This window comes from Bombina bombina, chromosome 4 (assembly GCF_027579735.1).
Source record: "Bombina bombina isolate aBomBom1 chromosome 4, aBomBom1.pri, whole genome shotgun sequence".
NCBI lineage: Eukaryota > Metazoa > Chordata > Amphibia > Anura > Bombinatoridae > Bombina > Bombina bombina.
The window spans coordinates 672,796,287-672,819,192 of NC_069502.1; the positions used below are offsets into that span (position 1 = coordinate 672,796,287).

Below are 22,906 nucleotides of genomic sequence, written 5' to 3' on the forward strand. Positions count from 1 at the left end.
CACAGATTTTTCAAGATTTATCCTCTGTCAGTCTGAATAAAAAAAATTCTTAGTAAGGAAATTAAGGTCTGGGAGTTTGCATCTAGACAGATTATAGCTAAACTATGAAACATTCTGATTTGCTGCGCAGCTTCTCATTAAAATATTGCCAATCTCTCGTTTTAGATTCCTCTACATTCAAGCAGCAACAATACAATATAAAATGCAATACAAATATGCATCAGATTACTCAGCTTCAGTGATATCTAGGTCTATCTAAAATAGATATGTGGGACATTAACCCTTAAACACAGTGGGACTGATGGCGGAACTCTAACCACATTGACTGCAGGTCTGGCCCTTATAATATTAAACGGCCAGACCTCTTGGATCCAAATTTAAAGAGGGGAAGCAGGATAGAATCTCTCTACTTACCCAGTGTGAATCCCACTTCCGACAACACAACTGTTAGGGGTCCACCTGGCTACACCTTATTACCAATAAGTATTCTGAACCTCAGCTGGAGCAGAGCACTTTACCTATACAAGGCCTTGGAGAGCAAACTCAGATGCAAATAGAATATAGACTGTCTGCTCTGTTTATAATAAAACAGTGCTGCGATTATATAGTATACACCACATACATTGTAAATTGACACAGAGGGGCTTCAAACACGCCCTCCTTATTGCAACATCAGTGGAAAGTTACAAGTTTCAGACGTAAGAATGTTTATGTAAAGAGCCAAAAAGATAAGACAGAATGAAATGAGACTATGCTAGCAAGTGCATGGTTACGCTTAATAATGAGATAGAAATGTTATTCTCTAATAGCAGATGTGAAAAGGCTAAGTTTTGGAACAGTTCAGAATGCCTGAATAGATACACGAGGAGTACAAACAAGATGGAGGCAGAATGGTTATATATATTTACACTTTCCCCACACCATGGCTAGCCCATGTGTCTCGTTGCGGCAACGTCTGATGTCACTGCATTTTAAAATAACCTATGCATTGTTACAATTTAGTTAAACCTTTAGCAGAGAAGCTTATTGTACACTGAACATGCCCGTATTGAGTTATTGAGCTTTTAGCTGGTTTTCAGATTAGATCATTAATATGGATATGAATTAAAAACAAAACCGATTTTAGATGTGTGCTTGTCTTACAAATATATGTATCATACAGATTTCCTTTTGGCTAATGAAAAAAAAAAATCACAATGTAAATAAATAAAGGTTTGTGCAGCAAGTAGGCATTTATTGCCCTGAATGATTTTACAAATGATGCCCAATTTTTAAAGTTCTGGTGCTTAAATACAGTGATTGAAAATACATGACATAAAATCTCCATTACAAAGTCAAAAGGATACAGTAAATACATTAAAATCCTTACTAAAATATTCAGATTTAAGCAGTAAAATATTTTCGGTTAAGTTTTTTTTTTTAAAACAAGCCATCATTTAGATTTTAAAATTAACATTGCCTACATGCCAAACAGATGTTTCATTAGCAAATACAGCAACTTAAACTATAGAATAACAAAGATCTCCATTTTCTCCACCAACATAGAAGGGGCTATATTAACAATTGTAACTGGTGCTTATACAAACAAGTGCTGTTCTTACTGGTGAGGGAGGAAAGGAGAAACTCTGCATATACTGGTCTAGCCTCCAATGGAGTCACTTAGTAGGCCTACAGCCCAATCTAATTGTGATCCCTTTAATATTCCATAATATTGCTCAAACGCTGCAGAAAAATATTAAAGCTGACATCTTCAAGGGGAGTAACAGCCACTAGTAAGGCCTTATGCAAGCCAACAGTGCTTAATGGCCATCATTACAATGTAAACATAGAACAGAATAAAAAAAATAAAATAAAAAAAAAATACTTACCTATATATAAAAAAAAATATTACATCTTAAAAATATACATCCCTAAGTATTTACATGCCCCTTACCAAGCTACAGTGCGCTTAAGAAGTTACTTATAATTGTTAGCATAAAACTGTTTTGGTAAACTGCAAGAGTGTGCAATCAATGTAAAAACACTTAAAAAAAAAAAAAAAACCTTTTCTTCTTATATACAAAGTTTAAAAAAATAAAACCTGGTTAAAAAGATAAAACTATGTTGCTACTCTCAAAGATTTGAGATACATAATTCATATAAGCACATTCATAGACTAATCCTTTCAAAGCTTCCATGTACAGCTGCTGACCAGAGTGTAGGTAGAGCCAGATGAGTCTGCTGATTTGTGCAGCCGCAGTATCACCATGTAACCACTCTGGAAAGCAAAAGCAGAATGTTAATGCATAGGGTCAATAGCACCGAACACATAAATAAACATACTCAAATTAGTACATATAAACAAACTTAAAAGGGACATGAAACCCAACATTTTTCTTTCATGATTCAGATAGAAGTAAATTGGAAAGTTGTTAAATTGTTTTCTCTATTTAATTTGCTTCCTTCTCTTGTTATCCTTCGCTGAAGGGTTTGTCTAGGCAAGCTCAGGAGCAGCAGATAACCTAGGTTCTAGCTGTTGGAGGATGGAGAGAGAGTTGTGCTCAAAAGTTTACATACCCTGGCAGAATTTATGATTTCATGGCCATTTTAGAGAATATGAATATAACAAAAACCTTTTTTCACTCATGGTTAGTGTTTGGCTTAAAGGGACACTGAACCCAAATGTTTTCTTTCGTGATTCAGATAGCGCATGAAATTTTAAACAACTTTCCAATTTACTCCTATTATCAAATTTTCTTCATTCTCTTGGTATCTTTATTTGAAATGCAAGAATGTAAATTTAGATGCCGGCCCATTTTTGGTGAACAACCTGGGCTGTTCTTGCTGATTGGTGGATAAATTCATCCACCAATAAAAAGGGCTGTCCAGAGTTCTGAACCAACAAAAAAACAGAATTTATGTTTACCTGATAAATTACTTTCTCCAACGGTGTGTCCGGTCCACGGCGTCATCCTTACTTGTGGGATATTCTCTTCCCCAACAGGAAATGGCAAAGAGCCCAGCAAAGCTGGTCACATGATCCCTCCTAGGCTCCGCCTTCCCCAGTCATTCGACCGACGTAAAGGAGGAATATTTGCATAGGAGAAATCATATGATACCGTGGTGACTGTAGTTAAAGAAAATAAATTATCAGACCTGATTAAAAAAAAAACAGGGCGGGCCGTGGACCGGACACACCGTTGGAGAAAGTAATTTATCAGGTAAACATAAATTCTGTTTTCTCCAACATAGGTGTGTCCGGTCCACGGCGTCATCCTTACTTGTGGGAACCAATACCAAAGCTTTAGGACACTGATGAAGGGAGGGAGCAAATCAGGTCACCTAGATGGAAGGCACCACGGCTTGCAAAACCTTTCTCCCAAAAATAGCCTCAGAAGAAGCAAAAGTATCAAATTTGTAAAATTTAGTAAAAGTGTGCAGTGAAGACCAAGTCGCTGCCTTACATATCTGATCAACAGAAGCCTCGTTCTTGAAGGCCCAAGTGGAAGCCACAGCCCTAGTGGAATGAGCTGTGATTCTTTCAGGAGGCTGCCGTCCGGCAGTCTCGTAAGCCAATCTGATGATGCTTTTAATCCAAAAAGAGAGAGAGGTAGAAGTTGCTTTTTGACCTCTCCTTTTACCAGAATAAACAACAAACAAGGAAGATGTTTGTCTAAAATCCTTTGTAGCATCTAAATAGAATTTTAGAGCACGAACTACATCCAAATTGTGCAACAAACGTTCCTTCTTTGAAACTGGATTCGGACACAAAGAAGGCACGACTATCTCCTGGTTAATGTTTTTGTTAGAAACAACTTTCGGAAGAAAACCAGGTTTAGTACGCAAAACCACCTTATCTGCATGGAACACCAGATAAGGAGGAGAACACTGCAGAGCAGATAATTCTGAAACTCTTCTAGCAGAAGAAATTGCAACCAAAAACAAAACTTTCCAAGATAATAACTTAATATCAACGGAATGTAAGGGTTCAAACGGAACCCCCTGAAGAACTGAAAGAACTAAATTGAGACTCCAAGGAGGAGTCAAAGGTTTGTAAACAGGCTTGATTCTAACCAGAGCCTGAACAAAGGCTTGAACATCTGGCACAGCTGCCAGCTTTTTGTGAAGTAACAGACAAGGCAGAAATCTGTCCCTTCAAAGAACTTGCAGATAATCCTTTCTCCAAACCTTCTTGAAGAAAGGATAGAATCTGAGGAATTTTTATCTTGTCCCAAGGGAATCCTTTAGATTCACACCAACAGATATTTTTTCCATATTTTGTGGTAGATTTTTCTAGTTACAGGCTTTCTGGCCTGAACAAGAGTATCAATGACAGAATCTGAGAACCCTCGCTTTGATAAGATCAAGCGTTCAATCTCCAAGCAGTCAGTTGGAGTGAGACCAGATTAGGATGTTCGAACGGACCTTGAACAAGAAGGTCTCGTCTCAAAGGTAGCTTCCATGGTGGAGCCGATGACATATTCACCAGGTCTGCATACCAAGTCCTGCGTGGCCACGCAGGAGCCATCAAGATCACCGATGCCCTCTCCTGATTGATCCTGGCTACCAGCCTGGGGATGAGAGGAAACGGCGGGAATACATAAGCTAGTTTGAAGGTCCAAGGTGCTACTAGTGCATCTACTAGAGTCGCCTTGGGATCCCTGGATCTGGACCCGTAGCAAGGAACCTTGAAGTTCTGACGAGAGGCCATCAGATCCATGTCTGGAATGCCCCATAATTGAGTAATTTGGGCAAAGATTTCCGGATGGAGTTCCCACTGAAATGTCTGACGACTCAGAAAATCCGCTTCCCAATTTTCCACTCCTGGGATGTGGATTGCAGACAAGTGGCAGGAGTGAGTCTCCGCCCATTGAATGATTTTGGTCACTTCTTCCATCGCCAGGGAACTCCTTGTTCCCCCCTGATGGTTGATGTACGCAACAGTCATGTTGTCTGATTGAAACCGTATGAATTTGGCCTTTGCTAGCTGAGGCCAAGCCTTGAGAGCATTGAATATCGCTCAGTTCCAGAATATTTATCGGGAGAAGAGATTCTTCCCGAGACCAAAGACCCTGAGCTTTCAGGGGTCCCCAGACCGCGCCCCAGCCCACCAGACTGGCGTCGGTCGTGACAATGACCCACTCTGGTCTGCGGAAGCTCATCCCCTGTGACAGGTTGTCCAGGGACAGCCACCAACGGAGTGAATCTCTGGTCCTCTGATCTACTTGTATCGTCCGAGACAAGTCTGTATAGTCCCCATTCCACTGACTGAGCATGCACAGTTGTAATGGTCTTAGATGAATTCGCGCAAAAGGAACTATGTCCATTGCTGCTACCATCAAACCTATTACTTCCATGCACTGCGCTATGGAAGGAAGAGGAACAGAATGAAGTATTTGACAAGAGTTTAGAAGTTTTGATTTTCTGGCCTCTGTCAGAAAAATCCTCATTTCTAAGGAGTCTATTATTGTTCCCAAGAAGGGAACCCTTGTTGACGGAGATAGAGAACTTTTTTCTACGTTCACTTTCCACCCGTGAGATCTGAGAAAGGCCAGGACAATGTCCGTGTGAGCCTTTGCTTGTGGAAGGGACGACGCTTGAATCAGTATGTCGTCCAAGTAAGGTACTACTGCAATGCCCCTTGGTCTTAGCACCGCTAGAAGGGACCCTAGTACCTTTGTGAAAATTCTTGGAGCAGTGGCTAATCCGAACGGAAGTGCCACAAACTGGTAATGCTTGTCCAGAAATGCGAACCTTAGGAACCGATGATGTTCCTTGTGGATAGGAATATGTAGATACGCATCCTTTAAATCCACCGTGGTCATGAATTGACCTTCCTGGATGGAAGGAAGAATTGTTCGAATGGTTTCCATTTTGAACGATGGAACCTTGAGAAACTTGTTTAGGATCTTGAGATCTAAGATTGGTCTGAATGTTCCCTCTTTTTTGGGAACTACTAACAGATTGGAGTAGAACCCCATCCCTTGTTCTCCTAATGGAACAGGATGAATCACTCCCATTTTTAACAGGTCTTCTACACAATGTAAGAATGCCTGTTTTTTTATGTGGTCTGAAGACAATTGAGACCTGTGGAACCTCCCCCTTGGGGGAAGCCCCTTGAATTCCAGAAGATAACCTTGGGAGACTATTTCTAGCGCCCAAGGATCCAGAACATCTCTTGCCCAAGCCTGAGCGAAGAGAGAGAGTCTGCCCCCCACCAGATCCGGTCCCGGATCGGGGGCCAACATCTCATGCTGTCTTGGTAGCAGTGGCAGGTTTCTTGGCCTGCTTACCTTTGTTCCAGCCTTGCATTGGCCTCCAGGCTGGCTTGGCTTGAGAAGTATTACCCTCTTGCTTAGAGGACGTAGCACTTGGGGCTGGTCCGTTTCTGCGAAAGGGACGAAAATTAGGTTTATTTTTGGCCTTGAAAGACCTATCCTGAGGAAGGGCGTGGCCCTTGCCCCCAGTGATATCAGAAATAATCTCTTTCAAGTCAGGGCCAAACAGCGTTTTCCCCTTGAAAGGAATGTTAAGCAATTTGTTCTTGGAAGACGCATCCGCTGACCAAGATTTTAGCCAAAGCGCTCTGCGCGCCACAATAGCAAACCCAGAATTTTTCGCCGCTAATCTAGCCAATTGCAAAGTGGCGTCTAGGGTGAAAGAGTTAGCCAATTTGAGAGCATGAATTCTGTCCAAAATCTCCTCATAAGAAGAATCTTTATTGAGCGCCTTTTCTAGTTCATCGAACCAGAAACACGCTGCTGTAGTGACAGGAACAATGCATGAAATTGGTTGTAGAAGGTAACCTTGCTGAACAAACATCTTTTTAAGCAAACCCTCTAATTTTTTATCCATAGGATCTTTGAAAGCACAACTATCTTCTATGGGTATAGTGGTGCGTTTGTTTAGAGTAGAAACCGCCCCCTCGACCTTGGGGACTGTCTGCCATAAGTCCTTTCTGGGGTCGACCATAGGAAACAATTTCTTAAATATAGGGGGAGGGACGAAAGGTATGCCGGGCCTTTCCCATTCTTTATTTACAATGTCCGCCACCCGCTTGGGTATAGGAAAAGCTTCGGGGGGCCCCGGGACCTCTAGGAACTTGTCCATTTTACATAATTTCTCTGGAATGACCAAATTCTCACAATCATCCAGAGTAGATAACACCTCCTTAAGCAGGGCGCGGAGATGTTCCAATTTAAATTTAAATGTAATCACATCAGGTTCAGCTTGTTGAGAAATTTTCCCTGAATCTGAAATTTCTCCCTCAGACAAAACCTCCCTGGCCCCCTCAGACTGGTGTAGGGGCACTTCAGAACCAATATCATCAGCGTCCTCATGCTCTTCAGTATTTTCTAAAACAGAGCAGTCGCGCTTTCGCTGATAAGTGGGCATTTTGGCTAAAATGTTTTTGATAGAATTATCCATTACAGCCGTTAATTGTTGCATAGTAAGGAGTATTGGCGCACTAGATGTACTAGGGGCCTCCTGTGTGGGCAAGACTGGTGTAGACGAAGGAGGGGATGATGCAGTACCATGCTTACTCCCCTCACTTGAGGAATCATCTTGGGCATCATTTTCTCTAAATTTTGTGTCACATAAATCACATCTATTTAAATGAGAAGGAACCTTGGCTTCCCCACATACAGAACACAGTCTATCTGGTAGTTCAGACATGTTAAACAGGCATAAACTTGATAACAAAGTACAAAAAACGTTTTAAAATAAAACCGTTACTGTCACTTTAAATTTTAAACTGAACACACTTTATTACTGCAAATGTGAAAAAGTATGAAGGAATTGTTCAAATTTGAAAGCTTTAACCCTTAAAATAACGGAACCGGAGCCGTTTTTATATTTAACCCCTTTACAGTCCCTGGTATCTGCTTTGCTGAGACCCAACCAAGCCCAAAGGGGAATACGATACCAAATGACGCCTTCAGAAAGTCTTTTCTATGTATCAGAGCTCCTCACACATGCATCTGCATGTCATGCTTCCCAAAAACAAGTGCGCAATAGAGGCGCGAAAATGAGGCTCTGCCTATGATTAGGGAAAGCCCCTAGAGAATAAGGTGTCCAATACAGTGCCTGCCGGTTATTTTACATAATTCCCAAGAATAAAATAATTCCTCAAAGCTATGAAGTATAAAATATGCTTATATATCAATCGTTTTAGCCCAGAAAATGTCTACAGTCTTAAAAGCCCTTGTGAAGCCCTTTTTTTCTTTATGTAATAAAAATGGCTTACCGGATCCCATAGGGAAAATGACAGCTTCCAGCATTACATCGTCTTGTTAGAAATGTGTCATACCTCAAGCAGCATAAGTCTGCTCACTGTTTCCCCCAACTGAAGTTAATTCCTCTCAACAGTCCTGTGTGGAAACAGCCATCGATTTTAGTAACGGTTGCTAAAATCATTTTCCTCTTACAAACAGAAATCTTCATCTCTTTTCTGTTTCAGAGTAAATAGTACATACCAGCACTATTTTAAAATAACAAACTCTTGATTGAATAATAAAAACTACAGTTAAACACCAAAAAACTCTAAGCCATCTCCGTGGAGATGTTCCTGTACAACGGCAAAGAGAATGACTGGGGAAGGCGGAGCCTAGGAGGGATCATGTGACCAGCTTTGCTGGGCTCTTTGCCATTTCCTGTTGGGGAAGAGAATATCCCACAAGTAAGGATGACGCCGTGGACCGGACACACCTATGTTGGAGAAAAAGCTTAGATGCCTTCTTTTTCAAGTAAAGATAGCAAAAGAACAAAGAAAAATCGATAATAGGAGTAAATTAGAAAGTTGCTTAAAATTGCATGCTCTAGCTGAATCACGAAAGAAAAAAAATTTGGGTTCAGTGTCCCTTTAAGCCATTTATTATCAACTACGTTTACGCTTTAAATCATAACAGAAACTACCCAAATGACCATGATCAAAAGTTTACATACCCTGGTGATTTTGGCCTGATAACATGCACACAAGTTAACACAAAGGGGTTTAAATGGTTATTAAAGGCAACCATTCTCACCTGTGATCTGTTTGCTTGTAATTAGTTTGTGTGTATAAAAGGTCAATGAGTTTCTGGACTCCTGACAGACCCTTGCATCTTTCATCCAGTATTGCACTGACGATTCTGGATTCTGAGTCATGGGGAAAGCCAAAGAATTGTCAAAGGATCTGCAGGAAAAAGGTAGTTGAACTATATAAAACAGGAAAGGGATATAAAAAGATATCCAAGGAATTGAGAATGCAAATCAGCAGTGGAAAAGGAGGGGTTCTGTTGAAACCAAACCACTGTCAGGTAGACCAACTAAAATTTGTCACAACTGCCAAGGAAATTGTTCGGGATGCAAAGACAAACCCACAATTAACTTCAGGTGAAATACAGGACATGTGGTGTGGCTGTTCCAAGATGAACAATAAGGAGGCACTTGAAGAAAGATGGGCTGCATGGTTGAGTCGCCAGAAGAAAGCCATTACTACGCAAATGCCACAAAGTATCCCACTTACAATACGCCAAACAGCAGAGAGACAAGCCTCAAACCTTCTGGCACAAAGTAATTTGGAGTGATGAGACCAAAATTGAGCTTTTTGGCCAGAACCATAAATGCTACATTTGGAGAGTACTCAACAAGGCCTATGATGAAAGGTACACCATTCCTACTGTGAAACACGGAGGTGGATCACTGATGTTTTGGGGGATGTGTGAGCTACAAAGGCACAGGAAATTTGGTCAGAATTAATGACAAGATTAATGCAGTATGTTATCAAACAGAATGCCTCATTTTTCACTTCTTGATTAGAGTTTGAACACTGCTGATTTGCATTTTCAATTCCTTGGATATCTTTATATCCCTGTCCTGTTTTATACAGTTCAACTACCTTTTTCACCACAGATCCTTTGACAATTATTTTTCTTTCACCATGACTCAGAATCCAGAATCGTCAGTGCAGCACTGGATAAAAGATGCAAGGGTATGTCAGGAGTCCAGAAACTCATTGACCTTTTTATACATACACACACTAATTTCAAGCAAACAGATCACAGGTGAGGATGGTTACCTTTAATAGCCATTCAAACCCCTTTGTGTCAACTTGTGTGCATGTTATCAGGCCAAAATCACCAGGATATGTAAACTTGATCAGGGTCATTTGGGTAGTTTGTCATTATGATAAAAAAAAAAAAAAAAAAAGAGTAAACACAGTTAATTGATGGTAAATGGCTTCAGCCAAACACAAACCATGAGTGACAGAAATGTGTGTGATTCATATTCTCTGAAAAATGGCCAAGAAATCAAGTTCTGCCAGGGTATGTAAACTTATGAGCACAACTATATATATCTATAGAAGATATATCTATCTCTGATGAAGCGCATTGCACATGCGCGAAACGCGTCAGATCAATAGCACCTCACCTTGTATACCACTGAGTGTTCTATCACCCATGCCTGAATAAACCACTTGGTTGAAACCGATCCTGAAAGTCTACATTTTTTGTTGTTCCTGTATATATATCTATATCGTGATTGGCTCACCCATGTGTTCAGTTAGAAACCAGTAGTGCATTGCTGCTCCTTCAAATGATGCCAAGAGAATTAAACCAATTTAAAAAAGTAAATTAGAAAGCTGTTTAAAATTGTATAACGTATCTGAATCATGAAATTAAAATTTTGGGTTTCATGTCCCTTTAATGTGAGTTTTATACATCAGCTGTCTAACTTTGTAGGCTCATAGTATGGGGATTGAATATTTCTAGAACATAAAATGATCCCTATTTACTGGCACAAAATAATGAATACTGTTTAATTGAGACTAAATTCTCTGGAGCTTCAAATATGAACAAGCTGTACACAAACTACATTCAAATTTTACGTAACCCCCCCCCCCCAAAAAAACAAAACCACAATTAATGCAAGAACTTACCTGATAAATTCATCTTTCATATTGGCAAGAGTCCATGAGCTAGTGACGTATGGAATATACATTCCTACCAGGAAGGGACAAAGTTTCCCAAACCTCAAATGCCTATAAATACACCCCTCACCACACCCACAATTCAGATTAACGAATAACCAAGTAGTGGGGTGATAAAATAAGGAGTAGAAAAGCATACAAAGAGGAACTGGAAATATAATTGTGCTTTATACAAAAAAAACATAACCACCATAAAAAGGGTGGACCTCATGGACTCTTGCCAATATGAAAGAAATTAATTTATCAGGTAAGTTCTTACATAAATTATGTTTTCTCTCATGTCATTTGCAAGAGTCCATGAGCTAGTGACATATGGGATAGAAATACCCAAGATGTGGAAGTCCCCAGAAGAGTCACTAGAGAGGGAGGGATAAAATAACAGCTATTTCCACTGAGAAATTAAATCCACACCATAATTAAGTTTTCCTTGGAAAAGAAAACCCCAAAAAAAATCAAAAGCAGTAGAATCAAACTGAAACAGTTACCTGAATAACTTTTTTTTACCAAAGATTGCTTTAGAAAAAAGCAAAATCCATTAAAATGGTAATAACAAAAGAATGCAAAGAAGAACAAAATACTGCTTTGCAAATTTGATCATCTTAAGCTTCACTCTGAAAAAGCCCAAGAAATGGCAATTTAATTTAGCAGAATGAGCTGTAAATCTCTGAGGCGGAACCTACCCCATCCTTCAAATAAGCCTTGAAAAACGAAAGCTTTAACGAGGTTACCAAAGAAATGGCAGAGGCTTTCTAACCTTTTCTGAAACCAGAAAAACAACAAATAGACTAGAAGTCTTCTGAAATCCTAACAAAATCGATAAAGAATTACAAGCTCTTACCACATCCAAAGGATGAAAAGAACTAGAAAACAAGGAAAGAACAACAACAATTTCTCCACAAATGTTGTTCAAATGCACAACCTTAGGAAAAAAAGAAGTCCACAAAACAACTTATCTAGATGAAATAAAAAAAATCAGCTAAGGAGACACACAAGAGAGCTGATAAACCAAATTCTTCTAGCAGAAGAGATAGTCAAAAGAAACCACACTTTCCAAGAAAGTAGATAATCTTCAAAGAAAATATAGGCTCAAAACAAATAGCCTACAAAATCATGGAACCAAATTAAGTCTCCAAAAATGGAGAATTAATAAATGAACAGGTTTGATACAAACCAAAAAGTCTGAACAAAACAGTGCATATCAAGAAGTTTAAACAATCTTTCTAGGAAATAAAACTGAAAGATCAGATTTTTGTCCCTTCAAAAAATTTTGAAGACAAACTTATCCAAACCAACCTGAATAAACTGAAAAATCCTAGGAATTCTAAAAGAATGCCAAGAGAATGTATGAGAACACTATAAAATATAGGTTTTCAAAACCTAATACATGTTCCTTGTAACAGACTTATCAGCCTGCAACATGGCGATAAAAACTGAGTAAGAGAAACTTCTATGACTAAACACTAATCAATTTCCATACCCCAAATTTAGAAATTTGAGATCCTGATGGAAAAATAGCCCCTAAAACAAGAGGGCTAGCCAAAGAGAAAGCAGCCAAGGATGGCAACTGGACATCCGAACAAGATCCACATACCAAACCTGTGAGGCCATGCTGATGCTATCAGAAACACTGTTCCAATATAATCTTGTGAATCACGTTTGGAAGAAAAAAAAAAACAAAACCCAGAGGCAGAAAGATGTAGTCATGGTTGCAAAACCAAGACACTGCTAATGCATCCACCATCTCCACCTGAGGATTCCTGGACCTGAAAATGTAAACAAAAGAGAAAAGAAGGTTGGCGCTTACCACTTCCAGAGATCCGTGCATTCAGGTTGCGTTCGCTTCAGCGTAGGCACATGTCCTTCGTCCGGTGATGCTTCCTGGAGCTCTGGTCCTAACGCCTCCGCTTCCGGCGTACACTTATGACGTATGTACCAAACAAACAAAGGAGCCTGGCTAACAGAAAGGATACTTTCACAAATCTTCACCAACCTCTCGGTTCAGGGACATCCATGAAGGGAAAACACACACACCGGTCAGTATACTAAAAACAGGATCTTTATTGGAGTGGATAAAAACAAAGTAGGAGACAAGGCTCCATTAAACAGGAGAAAAGGCTACAGCTTGACTGACTGCAGACATGTTTCGCGTGTGTCTACACGCTTGTTCACTGCTGTCTGTCAGCTGTACAATTTGCCTCTATTTAAAGAGGCCTGTCTCAATTAAAATCAAATTTTGATTTTAATTGAGACAGGCCTCTTTAAATAGAGGCAAATTGTACAGCTGACAGACAGCAGTGAACAAGCGTGTAGACACACGCGAAACATGTCTGCAGTCAGTCAAGCTGTAGCCTTTTCTCCTGTTTAATGGAGCCTTGTCTCCTACTTTGTTTTTATCCACTCCAATAAAGATCCTGTTTTTAGTATACTGACCGGTGTGTGTGTTTTCCCTTCATGGATGTCCCTGAACCGAGAGGTTGGTGAAGATTTGTGAAAGTATCCTTTCTGTTAGCCAGGCTCCTTTGTTTGTTTGGTACATACCTGAAAATGTACCTGGGAAATGACATTAGTATAGAGACACCACTCTCCCAGATGTAAAGACTGACGGCTGAGATAATCCACCTTCCAAATGTCTAAAATCGTAAAACAGACAGGAGATGAATTCCATCTAAGAACATATTCAAGATACGTCTTAATTGCTAATGAACTAAGAGTCCCTATTGTTGATTGACAAATGCCACAGTTGTGATATTGTCTGTCAAAGCAGAAAACGAAAAAGTTCTCACCTAAAAAGAGGCCAATCTTGAAAGAGCTCTGAAAAATAGCACAGAGTTAAAAAATATTGATTAGAAACCTCGCCTCTTGAAGTTTACAAACCCCTTGTGCTGTCTAAAGACCCTCAGACAGGTCCCCAACTTGTAAGACTTGTATCCATTAATAATACAGTCCAGGAAGGACGAACAAAAGGAGGCCCCCAAACAGAGAGAAGAGTGTTAGGATTTAAAAATATCAACTGTGATATCTAAAAAAACAAACCCTGTATTATTGATTCAGTATGCAAAGCAAAAATATCTCAGAAAAAAACTAGCAAAGGGAACCACGCCCGATTCTGCAGTCATGAGACCTAAAACTTTCATGCATACAGCCACTGAAAGAAATGTTCTAGACTAAGTTAGACAGGCTAACGCCACTTACAATTGACTTATGTCCGATAAAGACATGAACACACAATCCATCTAGAAACCCAAAAAGAAGTGACCCTTGTCTGAGGAATCACGAAACTTAGGTAAATTAAATCCTCTAACCATGTCTTGAAGAAACAAAACTTAGTTAATTCATGAAGGGTTCCACAAAAAGAAAAGTCCATATATTTGAATACTGCTCTTTCATATGTATGTATTGGGTATTTGTAAAGCGTGTCTAATCATCAGTAAGGGACTGAAGACACTGCTCATTTAAAATCGAGCTTGGAAGAATGAAAGGCTGACTGAACCTTGCTGGAAATCGAACCTGCAACCCTAAGGTTGCTACAGAGCTTAGCCTGCTGAGCTATTTGTCCAGCTTTAATAAAAGAAAAAGTTTTAAGCTAAAATTACTCCTGAAAAAAAATTGAGTGTACTGAGAAAGAAAGATTCTTTTCATAGGTCTCATTCTAAAAAATCTATTCAAACCCTAAGAATAATAGAATTTGGACTGAGTTCATCCTAAAAACAATTTAATCTGCCCCCCACCAGAAGGACTGGTTTGAGAACCGCACCTTCATGCAGTCTAACTAGTAATTATATAGCGTTCTCTTCCCAGAAGGATACAAAAAAACGCTTCAATGCTTACACTCTGAGTTAACCAAATTAGCAGCTGATGAAAACAGTTATTACCCAAATAAATGGTACACAATAAATTAACCTCAAAGGCCAAAGGGCTGTTTTCTTTCTAATGGGAAAGAGCCCACAGCCGCATTCATTACTTATGGGAAATAAGAACCTGGCCACCAGGAGGAGGCAAAGATCCACCAACCAAGGGGTTGATCCGATAAAAATAGTCGCCCGCAAAAGTCGGCGACGCCAATATTTGCGCGGGTTTGGTATCCTATATACGGCGTAACCTAGAAGTTACGCGCGTATATTTCTGCCGTCGCCCGTAGTTTTTTGGGCCATAGGCAGGTATACCAAACCCGCGCAATTTGGTATCCAATATACAGCGTAAGGACTTACGTGGCGAAAATGGAGAAATCTTACTCCATTTTCACCTAGCCACAAAAAGCAGCCGTAAGAAGCCTTATGCTGACTATTGGAGCCCCGTAACTCCCTAAACTGGCTGCTAAAATAAACCTAACGCATGCGCAATGTCTATCTCCCTGTCAACCGCAATCCCCCGCCGCAATACCTAATAAAGTATTTAACCCCTAAACCGCCGCCATCTACATAAACTAACCCTCTACTGTGAGCCCCTAAAACCGCCACCATCTAACTGATCTATCCCCTAATGTGAACCCCTTACACTGCCGCCATCTATATTAAAATTATTAACCCCTAATTTAATCTACCTACCCCGCCGCCAGCTATATTATCTATATTAACCCTAAGTATATTATAGTTAATATAGTTATTACATTATCTATATTAACCCTAATTATATTAGGGTTAATATAGTTAATAGTTACTATAGTATTTATATTAACTCTATCTAACCCTAACACCCCTAACTAAATTCTTATTAAATAAATCTAATTCATATTATAAACTAAAATATTCCTATTTAAATCTAAATACTTACCTATAAAATAAACCCTAAGATAGCTACAATATAATTAATAATTACATTATAGCTATGTTAGGGTTTATATTTATTTTACAGGTAAATTGTTAATTATTTTAACTAGGTATAATAGCTATTAAATAGTTATTAACTATTTAATAGCTACCTAGTTAAAATAATTACCCAATTACCTGTAAAATCCTAACCGAAGTTACAAATACACCTACACTATCAAGAAATTAAATGAACTACAAATATCTATCTAAAAATACAATTAAATAAACTAAACTAAATTACAAAAAAAAAAAAAAAAAAAAAAAAAAAGATTACAAGATTTTTAAGCTAATTACACCTATTCTAAGCCCCCTAATAAAATAATAAACCCCCAAAATAAAAATTCCCTACCCTATTCTAAATTAAAAAAAGTTCAAAGCTCTTTTACCTTACCAGCCCTTAAAAGGACCTTTTGTGGGGGCATGCCCCAAAGAAAACTGCTCTTTTGCCTGCAAAAAAAAAAAACACAATACCACCCCCCAACATTACAACCCACCACCCACATACCCCTAATCTAACCCAAACCCCCCTTAAATAAATCGGCATCTTCAATCTTCTTACTTCGCTCCTCCGCGGCGGAGGAGCGAAGTAAGAAGATTGAAGATGCCGATTTGCTTGAAGACGTCGCCGATGGAAGAAGACTCTCTGCCGCTTGCTGGAACACATCGCCCGGATCGGATGAGGAGTTCTGCCTGGCGGGGTGAATACAAGGTAGGGAGATCTTCAGGGGGGGTAGTGTTAGGTTTATTTAAGGGGGGTTTGGGTTAGATAAGGGGTATGTGGGTGGTGGGTTGTAATGTTGGGGGGTGGTATTGTGTTTTTTTTTTGCAGGCAAAAGAGCAGTTTTCTTTGGGGCATGCCCCCACAAAAGGTCCTTTTAAGGGCTGGTAAGGTAAAAGCTTTGAACTTTTTTAATTTAGAATAGGGTAGGGAATTTATTTTTATTTTGGGGGTTTATTATTTTATTAGGGGGCTTAGAATAGGTGTAATTAGCTTAAAAATCTTGTAATCTTTTTTTTATTTTTTGTAATTTAGTTTAGATAGATATTTGTAGTTTATTTAATTTATTGATAGTGTAGGTGTATTTGTAACTTCGGTTAGGATTTTACAGGTAATTGGGTAATTATTTTAACTAGGTAGCTATTAAATAGGTAATAACTATTTAACAGCTATTATACCTAGTTAAAATAATTAACAATTTATCTGTAAAATAAATATTAACCCTAACACAGCTATAATGTAATTATTAATTACATTGTAGCTATCTTAGGGTTTATTTTATAGGTAAGTATTTAGACACACACACACACACACACACATACATACACAGTATATAAAATATAATAACTATATTAACCCTAATATAATTAGGGTTAATATTCTTAATATAGCTGGCGGCGGTGTAGGGGGATTAGATTAGGGGTTAATACATTTATTATAGGTGGCCGCAGTGTAGGGGGATGTAGATTGTAGTCAAAAGAGCAGTTTACTTTGTGACAAAGCCCCGCCAAAAGCCCTTTTAAGGGCTGGCAAAAGAGCTGTTACTTTGGGGCAATGCCATGCAAAAAGCCCTTTTCAGGGCTATTTGTAGGTTTAGACTTAGGTTTAGTGGTAGGGATAGTTTAGTATTTTAGGGGTTAAATAATTTAATATAGATGGCGGCGGGGTAGGAGGATTAGATTAGGGGTTAATTTTAAAATAGCGGCGGGGTAGGGGCTCACTTTAGGGGGTAGGTAAGGTAGATGGCGGCGGTGTTAGGGGCTCACTTTAGGGGGTTATAGATTTAATATAGCTGGCGGCGGTTTAGGGGTTAATACATATTTTATTGTTAGGATAGAGAGGGGGATAGCGGATAGAGGGTTAGACGTGTCGGGCTATGTTAGGGAGGCGTGTTAGACAGTGCAGGTGATTTAGACTTTAGTCAGGTTTTGTAGGCGCCGGCAGTTTCTAACGTGCCGCAAGTCACTGGCGACGCCAGAAATTTGTACTTGCTCAGATTTCTGGACATCGCTGGTTTGTCAGACTTACGGCACGTTAGCATCTGACTGACATATGGGATAGCTCGAGTTGCGAGCTGAAACTGTGGGCGACGCGGGTTCCCTCGCTTGCGCCGCAAACTACGATCTATATCGGATTGCGCCCCAAAGGCTTAAATACTCCTCCCACTCCCGCTATACCCCAGTCATTCTTTGCCTTTCGTCCCAGGAGGTTGGCAGAGAAGTGTCAGAAGTATGTTTTATTTTATTTTTCCATTTGTTCTACTGTTATGTCATTTTAATATGTCTTATGGAGGGTGCTTCCCTTCGACATGGGACAGGAGTTTTAAGTATTCCTGTTTGCATCTCCGGACTTTCGCCCAGGCTCTCCACGAGAGGCTGTGGGAGCTTCCCCTGCGACATCATCCTGACTCGTTATAACAGCTCCTTTCAGCACTTAGCAGGTAGCGAAGCGAAGTTCAACAATGCCGTCTTAGAGTCCATGACGGAGGCACTGCCACTATTCGTCACTTGAAGGGCTGTGTTCCTATTCCACAGTGTAGATTCCGGTAAGATAGTTTCATTTTATTACATTGTCTGTAATGTGATTTATTATGACAGTATAATATGGGCCTCGCTGAGGCACCTTCAGTACAGATCTTGGAATCAAGGGATATTTCCTCCTTAGGGTGGTAAACGGGGAAGGGGTCTCTTATGCGATTCAACCTGCATTGGGTATGTGTGTACGGGCTCTGAGACAAGTAGCGTTACTCTATGCAGTGCATAGTGGCTTTTTTCTGGGCTTGTGAATGCAGGCCTAAAAACCTTTGGGTTATGGGTTTATGGCTGTTTGTGTAGTCTTGCGTAGTACTTTTATATGGGCCTAGTTTTGCCGCCTTTCGGATTTTGCGGGGCATCTGCTGACCGTGCGTGTTTACGCTTGGGTGGGGTTCTTCCCCTTCCGCAATCCTGACCGAGTGGCGACGGAGGAAAAGTTTGCTCCGCTGAGGTCTGGTCATAGGAGGTGGCGAGTGCCCCAGCCATTGTGTGCCAGTCCCCCCCCCGTCCCCCCCCAATATTGGCGTTTATATTCGTCCTAGCCATGGAGGATTCGAATGCCGGGACTATTGTCTTATAAGATGAGTCATCCTCCGACAAGGACTGTCGTTTGGCCCCGTTGTCGCAAGTCTACCACTCTTGTCTTTTGTGCCTGCATAGTTTGCCAGGTCCCTCGGGCTCAGGGGACCTTGGATCTGCTGAGCCATCGGCCTCCGGGGGCTCTGTTCTTCAGGAGGCGCCTTCCCAATCACACACTCCTTTTGTTTTCGCAGGTGACCCCGACACCGTGAACGGCACTATAATATTCCCCCAGGTGGTGATTGTTCCCTCATGTTGTGCGTTTCGTAAACTACACTTGCATCGCGACCGTCGGGTCTAGATGTCAGGAGCGCTTGGGCTGGCCATGTCAGTCTGCACAAGAGACATGGGCCTTGGAGTTACACTTCGTCCCTTCGCATCCCTGGCCTGAGGGGTGAGGTCCTTGCTGCTGTGTGTGGTTCTGGCCTTTTAGGCTGCCCTTGTTGGTTCTTCTAGAGACTAGGTCCCGTTGGGTGGCTAGTATAGGTCGGGTCATGCTGAGGTGGCTACTTAATTCTACCTCCGCTTCGGGGAGCTTTCGATGCTCTGATGTGATATTGGGTTGAAGCTCACCTGGTATTCTCTGGGCTTGTTTCTTCCGCCCCTTAGGGGTCGGAAACTGAAGTGAGTTCGGCCCTCGAAATCCTGTGGCTCGCGACTGCTGGTCCAGTGTTTTTCTTCTTAGACTCAGGATGCATGTTTTATCGCAGTATATATCCTGTATCCTTCTGTGCTTGCTCTTCAGTTTGGGGCGTGTGGCCTCGGGCTCTGACTAGTGAAATCTGACCCCTTCTCGGATCTCATCGTAGGTTTGGGAGGGGAGTCTAAGGTTCTATCAGTCCAAGTTCGGGATCTCTCTCCTTGTTCCAGTTATCCCCTTGGGTGTTAAGGGTTGGGTCAGGATGAGTTCCATTGTTCTCCTTGGGGAGCATGGAATGGTTGGCAGATTGGGTACCTGTGGCAAGGTCAGGCTTCTGGGCCTTCCTTTCTTAGGAGTTAGTTGCCCTATTGTCCTCATTCAGTCTAGGATTTGACTCTAGCCTGTTTGACCTTTCCCTTTCTGGTCTCTGCCTTTTGCGGACCTTTGCTCGGCACATGGTGGTTGCACATTAGTTGCCTTGCTGCCGGTGTTGTGGGGGCTTAAGGCTGTTTCTCAGACCTTATTCCTTTTTTGGTTGGGCTCTGGATGGTCTGACCTTTCTCTTATGGCCTGTGGCAGACTCCCCTGGAGGGGGGTGCCTTTTGGGTTTGCCGCCTTGCTCTTTGAGGCGTTCAGTGCCTGTGCATTCATCGGTAGATGGTTTAAGTGTCTTGGGTTACACGCCCTACAGTCTTCATCTGGGGGACTCGGTGGAAGGGACCCGTGGAAGGAAGGGTCATGTTGGTGCTTAGTGTTTTTCGGAGAATACATATTGTTAATTTGGATGCTCGACTTAGATCTAGCCATATTATGGCTCCTTCAGATTGTGGTTAGAATCAGACTTTCTCTACACTTATGTTGCCTTGTGGGCTCGCCCTTTTGGATTCTCTGTTCTCCGGTTTGTGGGAATTATACCTGGGGGCGGGTCGTTTTTTTTCTCCAACGCATGCCTGGTTGTTTCTCTCCCTCTCCTTGTGCGGGGGTGGGGCTTTATGTCAGCTGTAAGAGCCTGTTGGTTAGCTTAGCCACCTAGTGAGTGGTGGGTTTGCAGTTAGGCTCTGCTCATACACCTTGGTTGCTAACCAACTTTATGGGTCTGTTAGGAGTTTATTTGCTCACTCTGGAGATGGGGGAATCCTTAGGGATTCCTCAGTTGTCGAGAGGATTGGTTCTTGGATGAGTTTCGGTTGCTCTGCAGCCTATAGGGGGTGTTGTGTTGGTCTACACTGTCTAGGTTGCGAAGGAGCGTGATGTGTGTTCCTTCAGGTGGCGGCTATGCTTCCTCTTTCGCGCCATTAGCATGATCATCTTTTTCTCGATCTTCTCCGGCTGCAGAAATTTTTCCTAGCTTGTGAGACATCTTCAGTCTATTGTGGCCTAGGGATTCTCCCTTTGCGATCCTGATCAGTGGTTGTCGCTCGTCAACGCTGTTTATGAGTCCACCAGTCCTTAGGACTCTTTGGTTTCTCTATGGTCGTTTTTCCATTTTCTGCTGCTGTCTTTCCCGACATTTGTCCAGGTGAGCGGATCTTGGTTGTCTTCTTGAAGACCCGAGTTGGTCTTTCTGTTCCCCTTGTTTTCAGGAGCTGTGACTGGGTTGTTGCCCCTGAGAGTGGGGTCTTCAAGGCTTGTATCTTGGTTGCAAGTACTCAAGGTAACTGTTCAGGTCCTTTGGACTGTCAGTGACTTTGCGTCCCTGGGGTCGTTTAGTTTTTTCTTTCAATGTTGTTCCCGGTTTTCGGACCAAACAGGGTTTTGTTTTCTGAGAATATGTTTTTCGGTAGGTGCCTTCATTGGTCCGCCTCTTACCCTCCCGTCTTGGCATTCTGTGTCCTCTTTGGCGGGAGTATAAATTTCCCATAAGTAATGAATGTGGCTGTGGACTCTTTCCCATTAGGAAGAACAACAAATTATGCTTACATGATCATTTTCTTTTCTTCTGTTGGAGTCCACAGCCCCCCCCCCCCCACCCATTTTGGAGGCGTTGTTTTCATCTTCTGGCACCTTTTCACCTTGATTCTTCCACTGTTCCTTGGCTGAATGACTGGGGGATAGGGGAAGTGGGAGGAGTATTTAAGCCTTTGGCTGGTGGGTCTTTGCCTCCTCCTGATGGCCAGGCTCTTATTTACCATAAGTAATGAATGCGGCTGTGGACTCTTTCCCACGGAAGAAAAGAAAATGATCAGGTAAGCATAATTTAGGTTATTATCCCTGTTGGGAAATGAATCTATGACCCTTGGATCTAGAACAAGTGTTTGTAGTCAGGATATTCACCATCTGATCTACATCACTGGCTTAAAGTGGGGCAGAAAAAAAAACCTAACCCCCCCCCCCCAACTCTAAACCTCTAGAAATAGTGGAGATAATAGAAAATAAATAAATTAATTACTATCCAAACAAGAGATAATAAAATGTATTCAAAATCATAATAGATATAGTAAACATAATTAAATGAATACATCTAAAGTAAATAAACAGTTATATACTTGAGAATCTGAAACTGCTTATGCTAACTGTTCAAAGGTTTAGAGAACAGTAATGTCAGCCACAGATAAAGCTGAGCTAAAAATAAATAGTACATGAATATGCTCTACTAAGGTCATATTCAAATTCTAAAGAATCCTGAAAAGTACCAATTTCCATAGAAATAGTAGTACAGTCCCAAGAGGGAATCAGAATAACCATTCTCTAGAATATAATACAGATAGTATATTGAAAAGGAAAAAACCTCAAAGCAAAAATGTTAAAATCCAGATTTGAAAAGAATTATTAAAATAGTTAATAGGAGGAATAGACTCATAAAAGCTATAAACAGAAAAAATTCCTAAACAAAGAACAAAAAATGTTCAAATAAAAAAAAGGAGAATTTTTAACAAACTCTGATACAGGATCCTGTAAGCCAAAGAAACCCTCATCAGTAGAATAAACTTAAAGGGACACTAAACCCTCAATTTTTCTTTCATGATTCAGATGGAGAATACAATTTTAAACAACTTTCCAATTTAGTTCTATTATCTAATTTGCTTCATTCTTTAGATATTTTTTGCTGAAAAAAATAGCAATGCACATGAGTGAGCCAATCTCACGAGGCATCTATGTGCAGCTACTAAGCCTATCTAGATATGCTTTTCAGCAAAGGCTATCAAGAGAATGAAGCAAAATGGATAATAGAAGTAAATTAGAAAGTTGTTTAAAATGGCATGTTCTTTCTAAATCACGAAAGAAATTTTTTTTTGGGTTTCATGTCATTTTAAGTATGCTGTCGGTCTGGGATATTAACTCCTCCCCAACAGGAAGTGCAAGAGGATTCACCCAGCAGAGCTGCTATATAGCTCCTCCCCTCTACGTCACCTCCAGTCATTCGACCAAGGACCAACGAGAAAGGAGAAGCCAAAG

The 22,906-nt window shown here is 40.8% G+C and overlaps 1 protein-coding gene across 1 annotated transcript in view; it reads right to left on the bottom strand.

Annotated features, from left to right (window-relative positions):
- Positions 1–1,994: 1,994 nt before the first annotated feature.
- The window catches only part of LOC128657752 (uncharacterized), a 103,482-nt gene continuing 82,570 nt past the window's right edge, over positions 1,995–22,906 (bottom strand). The window contains exon 8 of the mRNA XM_053712160.1: positions 1,995–2,257. Within this exon, the coding sequence (XP_053568135.1) occupies positions 2,085–2,257 (173 nt within the window). The 3' untranslated portion in view covers positions 1,995–2,084. The remainder of the gene's footprint in view (positions 2,258–22,906) is intronic.